A 15,832-nucleotide genomic window follows, 5' to 3' on the forward strand; every position below is an offset into this window, starting at 1 on the left:
AAATATGCAATGAAATAAAATTACTGACAATAAAATAAAATACAAAATAACACACTATAAAATATTATCATACGAGTACATGAAAAAATAAAATATTTTACATATTTATTCCACCAGCAAATTGATCATTATCTGAGAAATCAATCAGAAAATCTCCAGCATCAAAATGAGTTGAACCACTCAAAGGTTCATTGTGTTCAGTAAAGTTGATCTTCTTTTCTTTCCCCTTTATTGATTCTTTATAAAGTTTACAAAGGTGCTCAGGGGCTCGACAAATACGGGACCAATGTCCTGGAGTACCACATCTGAAACAAGAACTTTCAAATCTTTTTTGAGTGATTCTCATGAACACTCATATTCTCTTGATGCCTTTTCGGTGGATGGTTTGAGACGCTCTTTTGAGATGAGTTATAGAAATAACTATCTCGATTATTTTCAAAACCACGGCCGCGTCCACGACCACGACCACTTCCACGTCCACGACCTCGATTTTGTCCTCGATCAAAATCTTGTCTATAACTTTGATTTTGGTTTCCAGGTTTAAATTCATTTTTGCTTACGACATTTACTTCAGGAAATGCCGTTGAACCAGTGGGTTGTGCCTGATGATTTCTCATTAAAAGCTCATTATTCTTTTCCGCCACAAGGAGACAGGCGATTAGTTCAGAATATCTCGAAAATCCACGCACTCTATATTGTTGTTGTAGAGTTATATTCGATGCGTGAAAAATGGAAACTGTTTTTTTCAAGCATTTCCAATTCAGTAATCTCATGCCCACAAAATTTCAGTTGCGAGATTATTCGATACATCGCCGAGTTGTAATCACTGACTTTCTTAAAATCTTGGAATCTAAACGTATTCCATTCATCCCGGGCGTTTGGAAGTATAACTTCCCTTATATGTTCGAATCTTTCTTTTAATCCCTTCCACAAATCCATGGTATCTTTTTCATTCAGATATTCACATTTTAATCCCTCGTCGAGATGTCGACGCAAAAATATCATGGCTCTTTTCTTGTGATGTGCATATGCCATTTTCTTTTATGGTCTCATTTAGACCTAATGACTCAATATGCATTTCTACTTCGAGAGTCCATGGCATATAATTTTTTCCCATAATATCAAGAGCAATGAATTCGAGCTTTGTCAAGTTTGACATGGTGGTACTAAAAAAAATTATGATGCATTTTATTAGTTAATGAATATTGCAATACAAAGTAATGGATAAACAACAAATACAAGCATTCGTAAAAATAAAGAAAATACACGAGGAGGATATTCTCCGATAAGTACAAGATTCGTGAGTATTATAACCAAAATAATTAAAAATAACTTTGTGAAAGCCATCTTCTTTTTTCTTCAAAAATTTGATGAAGAATAATTTTAGAGAAGAAGAGAAAGTTGGAGTGATTGAATATGTTTGTGAGATCATATTTATAGAACAAAAACTAGCCGTTTTGTTACCGTTTATGACCGTTGGTGTACAAGAAAATAAATGTATGTATTTGTATAATTTTATGGTAATAATATGGTGTATATAATATTAGTAATATTTTAAATAATTATGTATATCATATCACAATANTCGTGCTGATAACGTGTTGTGAAAAAGTAAAAATTTACGGTAAAAAGTAAAAATCTCAAACTTTCAAAATTATCACACTACACACTTTATAATGTTTTTCTCTCAACTCAATTGTAATTTTCTTCACAAATGAGAGATCTATTTATAGAAAATCTTTACAAATAATCCAAAAATAAATTACATCATTACCTTCATCATCACACACAAATTTCAATATTCAACACCTAATTTTACCTAATTTTCAACATTCAAATATTCAACATTCAATATTAAAATATTCAATATTCAAATATTAATTTTCAACAGTTTTGATATATTTATGTATTTATTAGTATATTTGTTATTTGAAAATTGAATTTTATATTTATTATTGTAACAAAAGGGCTCATTTTTCAATTTTAGTTTCAGACCTCATTCAACACATGTACGACTCTCGTGCTGATCTGATACCAATTGACAAGAATATATATGCAGTCTCTTTTGATCTCTTCACCTCATTGTGCTTATACCTATTTAATCATTCCAGTTTTTCATGTTTAATACTTCAGCAACATCTCTTGTGATGTTCCATGGAGATCTGCCCTACTCTTTAAAGGATATCATCAAAAAGTTGGAGAACATGAATGAAGGGCATATAATCGGGGTTGGTGGCTTTGGGACTGTGTACAGACTAGCAATGGATTATGGCAATGTATTTGCCTTGAAAAGAATTGTGAAGGTAAACGAGCTTTGATCGTTTTTTGAAAGGGAGCTCGAAATTCTTGGAAGCATCAAACACAGGTACCCGTGAACCTTCGAGAATATTGCAATTCTTCGACATCAAAATTGTTTATATATGATTCTATCAGGAGGCAGCCTGGATGAAGCTCTTCATGGTACATGAAAGTTATTTGGATCTCACTGCCAGCTTGACGGCTTGACTGTCGAAAGGTTTTTTTACGTGACTACTCTGATGCTCAAGTTAGTCAAGTGTTTTATGCAAATAAAAGTACAAATAGATTATGTTCTTGTGAAAAATATCTGAATGCATTAATGTCAATTTAACATGCTATTTATAAAAGAAAAGACAATGAATACCTTGTTTTCGGTGATTGGTTGCCACTCATCGCAAGATGTTATGACTCCTGTCTTGCTTGTGTTTGAAAACTAAATGGAATCTTCCACCAGTGCTGATGTTCCGTAATTTTTTTCAAAACAACTGGCATCTACTGTCATGTTATGCAATGACCCTGCTTCAGTTTTGCCCATGCATCTGTGTATAATATTACTGTGGGATTCACGTCCATGGATTGTGGTTATTATGAGATGTAAAAAAATTTCTTTGATGTTTTGCCACAAAAATGCAAGTCAATTTGTGGTTTACAATAAACTTATCTGGTTCTGATCTATTCATATAACCGTAAGCCATATTTTTTGCAATACATAACTTTGTGCATGGTTGAAGCAGAGAGGGCTGAGCAACTAGATTGGGTTGCTCGGTTAAATATTATGATGGGAGCGTCAAAAGGCCTCTCCTATCTGCATCATGATTGTTCTCCTCGAATCATCCACCGAGATATCAAGTCAAGCAACATTTTACTTGATGGGAGTTTTGATGTTCGCGTGTATGAGTTTGGACTAGCTAAGTTATTGGACGACGATAAATCTCACATTACAACAATTGTTTCCGGAACATTTGGGTATATGGCTCCTGATAGGGACAATCATGAGTTATGTATCTATATTTTTGTTCGTCTTTTTCCATCTTTTGGTGCAAACATGTGGCAATTATATGGGAACCATCTTCAATATTTGGTGTCAAGATTGGTTTGTGTGATGCCTTTTTCCTTTAGTAGAAGTAATCTATCTTGGTGAGTTTCGTTAGGCATAAGAATTCATCCAGTTACTTCAATTCATTGAAGTTGAAGTTTTACTACTGTTTAATTGATTTGCTTTTGTGGGTGATCCTCTCAAATAGATGAAGAAAGATCGGTTATGGTTGTGATGTATCCTTCTTTGCTTACAACAAGCAAATATGATAACTAAACAAGGCATTAGAAAGTCATATAATGTTTCCGACCTCACGTATGACGCCTTTTTCTTACTCTACTAATCGATAGGAATTAGAGAGCCTTGATGCTCTACTATCGATTGCCATCCAGTGTGTTTCTTCAATCCCTGATGATCGTCCCACTATGCACAAAATGGTGCAAATACTTGAATATGAGATCATGACCCCATGCCCAAGCGATTTCGATGACTCAGATTCTGATTAAAGGACATTGAATCAGACAAAAAAAAAGACTTGATCCATCTATAATCAATTTATCATATGCTCCATTATGCAGTGAAAGTTCAGGCGCAATACAATCATAAAAGGGACTCACAATCTGCACCAAGCTACATCCCATTCTATATCAATTCATTCATTCTGCACCATATTGAAAATGCTCAGCTTCGTCCATTTTCCCAAAGTTATCTATACTATATTATTAAGTGTGAGTGAGTTAGAAAAATTGCTTTTGGAGGACACCAAAATTTCTTCCCTTTTTACCATCCTCTTCAACACCACATATCTATACTATAAATGGAAGCCTTGATCGTACCAACATATTTGAAAACTTCTCAATTTAAAAAAACCTTACGGTTAGTATTTTTAACGCAAAAAACCTTTCTTTTTTCTACTATAATATTATTATATTTTTTTTTATTGAAATTAAGTTTAATAGAGAAAAAGATTTTTTGTCATACACAACAATGTGTACGAACACACTAATTATAATATTCATTTTATAAATTGATTAAACAATATTTCAAATATCTAATATTATGTTACACGCAACGCGTATGACTCAGTCGCTAGTAGCAATTAAGCTGTATTTACCAAATCGATTTGGGAAGCTTACTTCATGATACTAGAGATTTAGTTAATTAACTGTTATTTGAGACCGATAAGGAATTTTTTATATCTACATAATTGGGAAAGATTGTTATAATTAATCAATGTCTCTTATTAAATATTATATTATATTTATATCAACTGAGCTATAAGTTTTCTACGTTAGAAACGGTTTTAAATTTGATCAAAAGTGTAATTAATTGGTGGCTCAAAAATTTTCTTAAACCTCTACTATATTTTATCCATACATTATCTTTATAAATAAACAAATAAATAAAGATAGTATTTTCTTTTTTGTTTTAATTTCTATTGTGACAATTTATGGTTGGCAATCTTATCCAGAAAGTAAATGCGACACCTCAGATTCCTTGTCGAAGTTCTTCCAAATGAGCACAGATTCTTCTTGTCTCTCAACTTTGCGTTCTTTTTCAGATTTTCTGGGTCGGAAATATAATTTTATTCCCGAAAATTCCCATATTTATATTAAAGAAATAGCGCAAACTATTTATTATTCTGTTGTCACTTTCCCAAGTCACCCTAATACGTGTCCTTTTTCTAATGCCGGATGGATAGATATTGCGATTAAATTCAGACCCCACCCAGAAATTTTTGAAACAAAAAATTGGTGAACTTTGTCGAGTCATTAAGTCATGTAAAGACACATTTCACCAACACAAAATATCAAATGACATTTTGTAGGACGGATCTTTGACCTGATTTAAATCATGAACATATATTATTTTTTGAGTGGGTTTCATGTGAAACCGTCTCACGGATCTTAATCTGTGAGACGGATCAATCCTACTTATATTCACAATATAAAGTAATACTCTTAGCATAAAAAGTAATATTTTTTAATGGATGACCCAAATAAGAGATCTGTCTCACAAATACGACCCGTGAGACCGTCTCACACAAGTTTTTGTCTTATTTTTTATGTTAAAAATATCACTTTTTACTACAAATTAAGCTGGTTAGTTGGTTAGTACCCTTCAATTGATGATATATTGTGTTTTAACAAATTATTTTTTGTATTTGTACAAATAAAAAATCTTCCCGTTTCTATGATATACCTTGTCGGCTAAAACATAACATATATCGTGTTGATGTTATATTTCGTAGTAATTAATGTAAATCTTCTGTGGAAACGCAAGTGCGTTCTTGGTTCCAACTTATCGAGTGAGAAATAATGAAAGTCATGTTCATTAATACATAATGGATGTTGCATTTTTGTTCCATGAAAAAATAATGATAATTGAAAACATTGAATTTGGAGTGGATCTTTTAGAGGTTAGCTAAGAATCAAGAAGTACATCATCTTCTCCAAAGATCTCTGACCATTATATTTAAATATTATCTTCAAGTTCTCTTACCTCAGTTTTTAGGAAAAAAAACAAAAGGAGTTGGTTAATGTTGTTATCGCATTGTTTGCACAATTTTTTGAGAATGCTTTGGCACACACATATTAAATACTCAGTCTATTTGGAAGAAAAGAGTAAGCGAAATGCCAAATATGATTAGGACCCCAAAATCGACTTTATTTGACAATATTATTCTCTTGTCTATGATAATTTCGACTTCCATTGACATAGTTACCTTCACTTTGTATTAAAACAAAACAAATCAAAACTAAACAAATAATATTTCATTTTTCTGAACGGAAATAAATAAATAATCTTTCAAGCTCTCATTTGAATTTATAGTTTATATGATTTTTTGTTGGAAAAATTACAAAAACTTTTTTGTAAGTTAGTTTATTTTAAATTTTGGTCATTTAATAAATTACAATATGTTCTTAATTTGATAAGTATTTTTTCTTACTTCCAGTCATCTTTTGTCACAGTATTATAATGACGTCAGACATGTCACCAATCTCAAGCACCATGTAATATTCGACACCAAGCCAGAAATATTTGATTGCACGACATACCAATACTATTGAAATTTTTTGAGGCTTAATGAATATAAATTAAGCAAAAAGATATGAATGCAAACTTAAAAGATTGTTCCACACGCTTTCTAGTGTCTCAGCACCCCATGTGTGGCCTGGATTGTAGGGAAGGCACCTAAGTGTCTCCTATTGTAGAGTGGAGGCGCCAAGGAGCCTCCCAATGGTGCCTAAGCGCCTCCTTGTGTGCCTTGGAATTTCTAGGGCCATTATAGAGGCGCCTAAGCGCCCCTCTATGCACTGGAATTTTTCCAGAGACGAGGAAAAGGAACCTAGGCCCCATTAAGTGTGCGCCTAGGGGTCTGGAGGCGCTAATTGACAAAAATTTACGAGTTTTCATGATGTTTTGCATCTAAATGATGTCATTTAATGGTTTTTATCTGACTTTTGGATAAAGAGACACCCTTTTGATGAAACAGCATGTCCATGATGATTGATATCCTTAAACTCATGATCATAGATAAACAAAAAACACTTTTGCAACATAATTTTATGAATATCATTGTACCCATGTTTGCTCTTCTCTAGTTCTTTCTTTTCAAAGAGAGTACACTCATTTTTCTGGTCATTGTTCTTGCAAATTAATATGTTGTATTTGCATGAAGAGTTGTTGTATCTTGGTGAAAAATTGTCATAAACAGAAGCTCCAAGGGGAGAAAAATTTTTTTAAGGAGAAATTGTTCAACACTTGCCTCAACTCTCAACTTTCAACTTCTGCAGATTTATTTGTCATTTTTTAGATTTCACGTACCACCTACCCAAACAATCACAAAAAGAATTTTCTCTATTCTGAAATATCAAAGATGACTTCATCATCAACGATAACAACTGTTCGAATCGCACAAGGAGAAAACCCAGAGAAGTTCAATGTTGCAGATTTCAGATGATGGCAACAGAAAATACTGTTTATCTTATAACTCTAAGTTTGGCCATATTTTTTAAGGAGGATCATCCCACCATCTCAGAAAATGAATTTGATCAAAAATAGGGTTGTACTGGATGCATGGAATCATAGTGATTTTCTATGCAGGAACTATATTTTAAATGGATTGGACAATGTACTCTACAATGTTTATTGTCAACTCAGAAGTGTGAAGGAACTCCGGAAGATGCTCGAGAAGAAGTATAGGGCAAAAAATTTTGGTCTGAAGAAGTTTATAGTTGAATTGTTTCTGAACTTTAAGATGATAGACTCAAAATCTATTGTGAGTTAAGTGCAAGATCTACAAGTATTATTGCACGAGATTTGTGTGAAGGGGATGAGTCAGAGCTAGTCTTTCCTAGTTGTTGTCATTATCAAGAAACTCCCTCCTCTATAGAAAGATTTCAAGAACTACTTAAGGTACAAAAGAAAAGATATGGGATTGGAAGAATTGATAGTGAGACTAAGTGTCACGCCCCGAGCCCGGGCCCGCGCCTGCGTGACTGAACAATGGGCCTCTATAGCAACTACTTCGTATTCGTCCTCGTTTTACCAAAATGATTAACCCAAGTTGCTATAGAAGTCCATTGTAAGCCATTATAAACTCATTTTAAATCTTTGATTTTTAAGATGTGGGACAAGGGTATCACAATCACCCCTCTTTCAGAACGCGGCGTCCTCGTCGCGCCCTGACCTCTCGATCCACCAGCGTCGAGAATCTAGAGGTGGCTCCTACAGGTTCAAGAGGTGGCTCCCGTCATGTAGCACTTTGCCCCGCAGGTTCAAGAGGTGGCTCCCATGCACGTAGCACTTTGCCCCGCATAGCACTTATTTCTCGGTGTTCCATGCTGGTGACCGGCTCTGATACCATTCTGTCACGCCCCGAGCCCGGGCCCGCGCCTGCGTGACTGCACAATGGGCCTCTATAGCAACTACTTCGTATTCGTCCTCGTTTTACGAAAATGATTAACCCAAGTTGCTATAGAAGTCCATTGTAAGCCATTATAAACTCATTTTAAATCTTTGATTTTTAAGATGTGGGACAAGGGTATCACAATCACCCCTCCTTCAGAACGCGGCGTCCTCGTCGCGCCCTGACCCCTCGATCCACCAGCGTCGAGAATCTAGAGGTGGCTCCTACAGGTTCAAGAGGTGGCTCCTACAGGTTCAAGAGGTGGCTCCCGTCATGTAGCACTTTACCCCGCAGGTTCAAGAGGTGGCTCCCATGCACGTAGCACTTTGCCCCGCATAGCACTTATTTCTCGGTGTTCCATGCTGATGTCCGGCTCTGATACCATTCTGTCACGCCCGAGCCCGGGCCCGCGCCTGCGTGACTGCACAATGGGCCTCTATAGCAACTACTTCGTATTCGTCCTCGTTTTACGAAAATGATTAACCCAAGTTGCTATAGAAGTCCATTGTAAGCCATTATAAACTCATTTTAAATCTTTGATTTTTAAGATGTGGGACAAGGGTATCACAATCACCCCTCCTTCAGAACGCGGCGTCCTCGTCGCGCCCTGACCCCTCGATCCACCAGCGTCGAGAATCTAGAGGTGGCTCCTACAGGTTCAAGAGGTGGCTCCTACAGGTTCAAGAGGTGGCTCCCGTCATGTAGCACTTTACCCCGCAGGTTCAAGAGGTGGCTCCCATGCACGTAGCACTTTGCCCCGCATAGCACTTATTTCTCGGTGTTCCATGCTGATGTCCGGCTCTGATACCATTCTATCACGCCCGAGCCCGGGCCCGCGCCTGCGTGACTGCACAATGGGCCTCTATAGCAACTACTTCGTATTCGTCCTCGTTTTACGAAAATGATTAACCCAAGTTGCTATAGAAGTCCATTGTAAGCCATTATAAACTCATTTTAAATCTTTGATTTTTAAGATGTGGGACAAGGGTATCACAATCACCCCTCCTTCAGAACGTGGCGTCCTCGTCGCGCCCTGACCCCTCGATCCACCAGCGTCGAGAATCTAGAGGTGGCTCCTACAGGTTCAAGAGGTGGCTCCTACAGGTTCAAGAGGTGGCTCCCGTCATGTAGCACTTTGCCCCGCAGGTTCAAGAGGTGGCTCCCATGCACGTAGCACTTTGCCCCGCATAGCACTTATTTCTCGGTGTTCCATGCTGATGTCCGGCTCTGATACCATTCTGTCACGCCCGAGCCCGGGCCCGCGCCTGCGTGACTGCACAATGGGCCTCTATAGCAACTACTTCGTATTCGTCCTCGTTTTACGAAAATGATTAACCCAAGTTGCTATAGAAGTCCATTGTAAGCCATTATAAACTCATTTTAAATCTTTGATTTTTAAGATGTGGGACAAGGGTATCACAATCACCCCTCCTTCAGAACGTGGCGTCCTCGTCGCGCCCTGACCCCTCGATCCACCAGCGTCGAGAATCTAGAGGTGGCTCCTACAGGTTCAAGAGGTGGCTCCTACAGGTTCAAGAGGTGGCTCCCGTCATGTAGCACTTTGCCCCGCAGGTTCAAGAGGTGGCTCCCATGCACGTAGCACTTTGCCCCGCATAGCACTTATTTCTCGGTGTTCCATGCTGATGTCCGGCTCTGATACCATTCTGTCACGCCCGAGCCCGGGCCCGCGCCTGCGTGACTGCACAATGGGCCTCTATAGCAACTACTTCGTATTCGTCCTCGTTTTACGAAAATGATTAACCCAAGTTGCTATAGAAGTCCATTGTAAGCCATTATAAACTCATTTTAAATCTTTGATTTTTAAGATGTGGGACAAGGGTATCACAATCACCCCTCCTTCAGAACGTGGCGTCCTCGTCGCGCCCTGACCCCTCGATCCACCAGCGTCGAGAATCTAGAGGTGGCTCCTACAGGTTCAAGAGGTGGCTCCTACAGGTTCAAGAGGTGGCTCCCGTCATGTAGCACTTTGCCCCGCAGGTTCAAGAGGTGGCTCCCATGCACGTAGCACTTTGCCCCGCATAGCACTTATTTCTCGGTGTTCCATGCTGATGTCCGGCTCTGATACCATTCTGTCACGCCCGAGCCCGGGCCCGCGCCTGCGTGACTGCACAATGGGCCTCTATAGCAACTACTTCGTATTCGTCCTCGTTTTACGAAAATGATTAACCCAAGTTGCTATAGAAGTCCATTGTAAGCCATTATAAACTCATTTTAAATCTTTGATTTTTAAGATGTGGGACAAGAGTATCACAATAAGGATCGAAGAAGACAACCAAAATACTGTACATATGGGGTCGCACCAACTAGTTTGAAATATGACTATTGATTCTTAGCCGATGTTGAAATACTAAAGCCAAAGGAAGTCAGAATTGGACCATAAACGATCGACTGAATATTCATTGATATTCACATAACAGCATTGCCAATAGATTTATAATGTACAAGTCTGAAAATTTTGAAATGAGAGTAAGCATGATAATTGAGTCAAGGAATGTCATGTTTTTCGAAAATATTTTTCCTTACAATGAAAGGAAAGAAGAAGGATCTAACAAAAAAAAGATAGAGATGTTGGATGAAGGTTTGAACCTAATGAGAAAACTACTCTAGATTAAAATGCTAGAAAAAACGAATATTCTTTTAAAGAAGAAGAACATACATGAAGTAAATGGGTTAGAACCTTGAAGTCTTTTGGTCCATATTTCCACACATGTATGCTGGAAAATGACCTAAAAACCTTACAAGATGTTTTGTCTAACCCTGAAGCTCCATACTGGAAAGAAGCCATCAATATAGAAATTGATTCTATTATGCAAAACCATACTTGAGAACTAATGAATTTTCCACCATGTACCAAACTATTGAGATGCAAATGGGTTATGAGAACAAAGTATAAAAGTGATGGAATAATAGAAAAATACAAGGTTAGATTTGTGACTAAAGACTATAGACAAAATGGAGGCCTTGATTCATTTGACACGTATTCACCAGTCTGAATAATAAGTTCAATTCGTGTACTCATTGCAATTGTTGCACTGCATAACCTTGAGATACACCAAATGGATGTTAAAACTGAATTCTTGAATGGTGAACTTGAGAAAGAGATATTTATGGAACAACCTGAATCTTATATTGTTCGGGGTCAAGAAAGAAAAATATGTCGACTAGTTAATTTCTTATATGAACTTAAACAAGCGTCCAAGTAGTGACATGAAATTTTTGACAAAGTGATGTTGTCAAATGATTTTAAGATTAAAAATGTGTGACAAATATGTTTATATTAAAGACACTCGAGAATCTAATGTAATAGTATGTCTATAAGTAGATGAAATGCTTATAATGGGGAGTAATCAAAACACGATCATATAACAAAGAAAATGTTGACAAAACATTTTGATGTGAAAAATATGGGCATTAGTGATGTTATACTAGATATTAAAATATCTAGAACTTCAGAAGCAATAGTTATATTTCAATTTCACTATCTTGAAACTGTTTTGAGGAAGTTTAATTCTTATGACTCATCTCTTATGAAGACGTCTATGGACGTGAGCGTCCATTTGGGTAAAAATCATCGAGAGCCAGTATCCCAACTAGAAAATTCAAGAATTATTGGAAGCCTTATGACATCACTAATTGTACTCGATCGGACACCACTTGTGCGATAAATAAGTTGAGTCGATTCACTAGCAATCCTAGTGATAATCATTAGAAGGCCTTGAAAAGGATGCTTAGATATTTAAGGAACAACTTAGAGCATGAATTGCGTTATACAAGTTAACATGTAGTGCTAGAAGGATATAGTGATACTAATTGGATTTCTGACACCAAAAACTCCAAATCCAATTAGCATCACCACCAAAGAATCCAAATCCATTAGTGGCTATGTTTTTAGTATTGCTGGTGGCACAGTCTCTTAGAGGTCATCAAAACAAACTTGTATCGCTAGATCCACAATGGAATCTGAATTTTTAGCACTAGATGGAGATGCAAAAGAAACAAAATGACTTCACAACTTTCTAGATGATATTTCTTATTGGACAATTCCAATGCCTGCAATAATGATACATTACGACAGTCAGTCGGCAGTTTCAATGGCAAAAAACAACATGGACAATGGTAAATCTTGACATATTTGTCGAAGACATAATACAATGCTACAATTTATCTCAAATATAGTTATCTATATTGATTATGTCAAATCAAGAGATAACTTAGCGGATCTACTTACGAAAGCATTGTATAGAGATCAAATGTGCAATTTTTCTAGAGGAATGAGCTTAAACTTACAAAATAAAGTGCTGGTAGTGAAAAATCAACCTTGTTAATTGTAAATCCCAAGATCTAGGTATAATGGGACAACTAAATTATGAAAACTTGAGCTAACACTCGGGAATTTTCTTTTTTCATTTTTATGACGATGATTGTTGTCTACCAATGCAGCGAGGTTAAGTATTGGAGTTATAATGGTTTTTTTAGCTTGTAAAATGAGGAATATGGTAGGATACTCATATAAAAAGAGACCACCTATGTAAGTGTAAAGACAGACCTCAACGAAACACTTATGAATCAAAGAAGTGTTTCATGGCCAAAACAGACACAACCGATAAAGAACCAAATGAAAATGATAGGAAAGTTATTGTGTATGTACTGTTATATGATTTCACACAAACTTCAAGACGTCAAGCTCATTTTGTGGCCTGGTAAATCTGATAGTACTCTACTAAGGAAGATTCAAAGCCAAAAATCACATATCCTAATGCGATAATTTTTCAGCATGTACTCTCTTTCTACCTAACGTGTATTTATGCATCAATTTCATTCATGTGAAGGATTATTAGAATGTTTTAAGATTTTTATAACCAGATCGGTGATCAAACCGATTTAGCTTAAAAAACGGTTCAACCGGTCGGACCAGTTGAATCGACGGTCGGGTAGTCATAAATAATATATTTAAATTATAAATATTATAAATGTGTAAACAAATATAAAAAAGATATAGATATTCAATTTTAAAATCTAAACACGCGTATAAAATGTATATAAATATACAAAAAAAATATATTTACCAAAGATTAAAACCTAAATAACTATATACATATATTCAAAATATCAATTATAGTTATATATATTTTTAAAACAAAACAATAAATTATATTATTATTAAAATAATATTTTTAAAAAATTTCAAATTCCAAATAATCATGTATATATATAATACAATATTAAAATTTTAAGATTAAAAAAAATAAAAAAATTCGAAAAATTGGTACATAGCTGGTTCGACCGGTTTTTGACCGAGTTTGACCTATTAGACCGCTCAAACAATTTTTTAGGGTGTTTCGGACCGGACCCGTGACGGTTCTCGGTCGAACCGACCGAACCGATTCTGAAAACACTGGTTTTAAGGCTTAATGAATAGAAATTAAGCAAAAAGATATGAAAAGAAAACTCAAAAGATTGTTCTATGCGCTAGAAGAGACGTTGAGATGCCAGGAAGGGGAGCATCGAAGCCCCATGTGTGTACTGGAAAAATCCAAGAAGCATGGGAGGCACCTAATCGTCTCCCAAAGGTGCCTAAGCGTCTTCTATGGCACAATGGAGGTGCCTAGGTGCCTCTTTGTCTGACCTGGAATTTCCAAGGCTGTGAGGAAGGCTACTATACGCCTCCTAATGGCACCTAAGCAAATCTATGTGTGCCCTGGAATTTCTTGGGCCCTAAGGGAGGTGCCTAAACACGCCTCTATGCCTTGGAATTTTTTCCAGGGACGAAGAGAGACGCTTAGGTGCCTGGAGGTGTTGATTGATAACAATTTGCGAGTTTTTATGATACTTTGCATTCAAATGGTGTCTTTTGATGATTTTCATCTTGACTTTTGAATGTATTCCACATTATGAAACAACATGTCCCTACCGATTTATATCCTTAAATACATGATCATAGACATACGAAAACATTTTAGCATCAGGATTTTCTGAATATCATTGAACTCAAATTGCTCTTTCTCTACTTATTTCTTTTCGAAGATAATACAATATCTTTTTCTTCTCCAAGTTATTGCAAATGACTCTGTTGTATTTGCAAGAAGAGTTGTTGTATATTGGAAATGAATTGTCATGAATTGAAGCATCAAAGCGGGACAAAATTCTTCTTAAGGAGAAAGTTTTCAACACTTTCTTCAACTCTTAAATTCTCCAGATTCATTTGTCATTTTCGAAATTTCAGTTACCACCTACCCAAAAAAATACTCTGATAAAAAAAAATATTAGAAATGTGGAAAATAAAAAATTAATTTGTCAGATTAAGGACACATTTTGACTAATTAATTATAAAATCCCTAAAATGATATATTTTTATTTTTTATTTCACAAAAACTCTTGTGAGACGGTCTAACGGATCAATTTCGTGAGATGGATATCCTATTTGGGTCATCCATGAAGAGTATTACTTTTTATGCTAAGAGTATTACTTTTTATTGTGAATATCGATAGGGTTGACTCGTCTCACCAAAAAAAATCCGTGAGACCATCTGAGACCTACTCTTTTTATTTTTTGAATACAACTTTGGTGGAGGTGGGGAAATTTGGGTGAGTTTTCTTTAAACAGGCACCCCACGTTTTTTTTTTACGGGACAAGTTACATTATTATATAATAAGGTTTATGTATTATATATTATATATAATACACGAGGGGAGACAATTGGCCCCGGAGCTCCGCCGATGGTTTATGTATTATATATAATACACGAGTGGAGACAATTGGCCCCGGAGCTCCGCCGATGGTTACTAAAATATCATTTCTCTCTTCCAGAAAAACTGAACTCAGCAACGTGGACTAATATAATTTTGATTTATTATTCACAAAATAAAATAAAAAAGTAATAATTTGTTATACAATTGTATCATATTATATATATACACATTTAAATTTAGATTTCACTAATTGATATATAAGTTGACCCAATTCTTACGCGAGAAAGATGCACTGTACCACTATATATTATATATTACACAGTTTCTCGTCAACTGGGAATGACGTTTAAGAATCAATTTCTTGTTTGAAAAACATAATTAAAGTCTGAGTTTAAAAATTGTAAATCGTAGGATCCTGCACGTTCCACGGTTCCCCGTTTCTTCCATTGTATGCGAAAAACAGGGTGAGCCACAGGATAGAGAAAGCACGGTAGGTGAAATATATATATCAGTAGGTTTTGATCGCTGCTCGTACATCGTGTTCATCTATATAAAGTGGCGGTGTTAGAAATATGGATTCTAGCTCTGTCAGAGTTAGAATTTTAAGCTCTAAATCTTTTAATATTTTAAATTGATGTATCCGGACTAATATCATATTATTCCAAAATTATACAAAATTTACATATGATTTTTTTTAAAAAAAAATTGAGCCATCCCGGGTATATAATAGTGTAGCTCCACCGTGTCTATATATCATCATTAAGGTGATACTTTGATGTAAAATTTTTATATGTTTCATCATATTTGAAAAGTGAATGTAATCTCAACGATGACTGTTATGAATGGACACGGTGGATAAAAAATATATCAAAATT

General features: G+C 35.9%; 1 protein-coding gene across 1 annotated transcript; it reads left to right on the plus strand.

Moving 5' to 3' along the window:
- The first annotated feature begins 2,736 nt into the window (after positions 1-2,736).
- Positions 2,737-4,475, plus strand: LOC140987685 (LRR receptor-like serine/threonine-protein kinase FEI 2). Its single transcript, XM_073456309.1, has 4 exons — positions 2,737-3,435; positions 3,493-3,502; positions 3,685-4,038; positions 4,428-4,475. The coding sequence occupies exons 1-3, from the start codon at positions 3,020-3,022 to the stop codon at positions 3,838-3,840; spliced, it is 582 nt and encodes a 193-aa protein (XP_073312410.1). The 5' UTR covers positions 2,737-3,019; the 3' UTR covers positions 3,841-4,038; positions 4,428-4,475.
- Positions 4,476-15,832: the final 11,357 nt, after the last annotated feature.

The sequence above is a fragment of the Primulina huaijiensis genome, chromosome 11 (genome assembly GCF_012295235.1).
Source record: "Primulina huaijiensis isolate GDHJ02 chromosome 11, ASM1229523v2, whole genome shotgun sequence".
Classification (NCBI taxonomy): domain Eukaryota; kingdom Viridiplantae; phylum Streptophyta; class Magnoliopsida; order Lamiales; family Gesneriaceae; genus Primulina; species Primulina huaijiensis.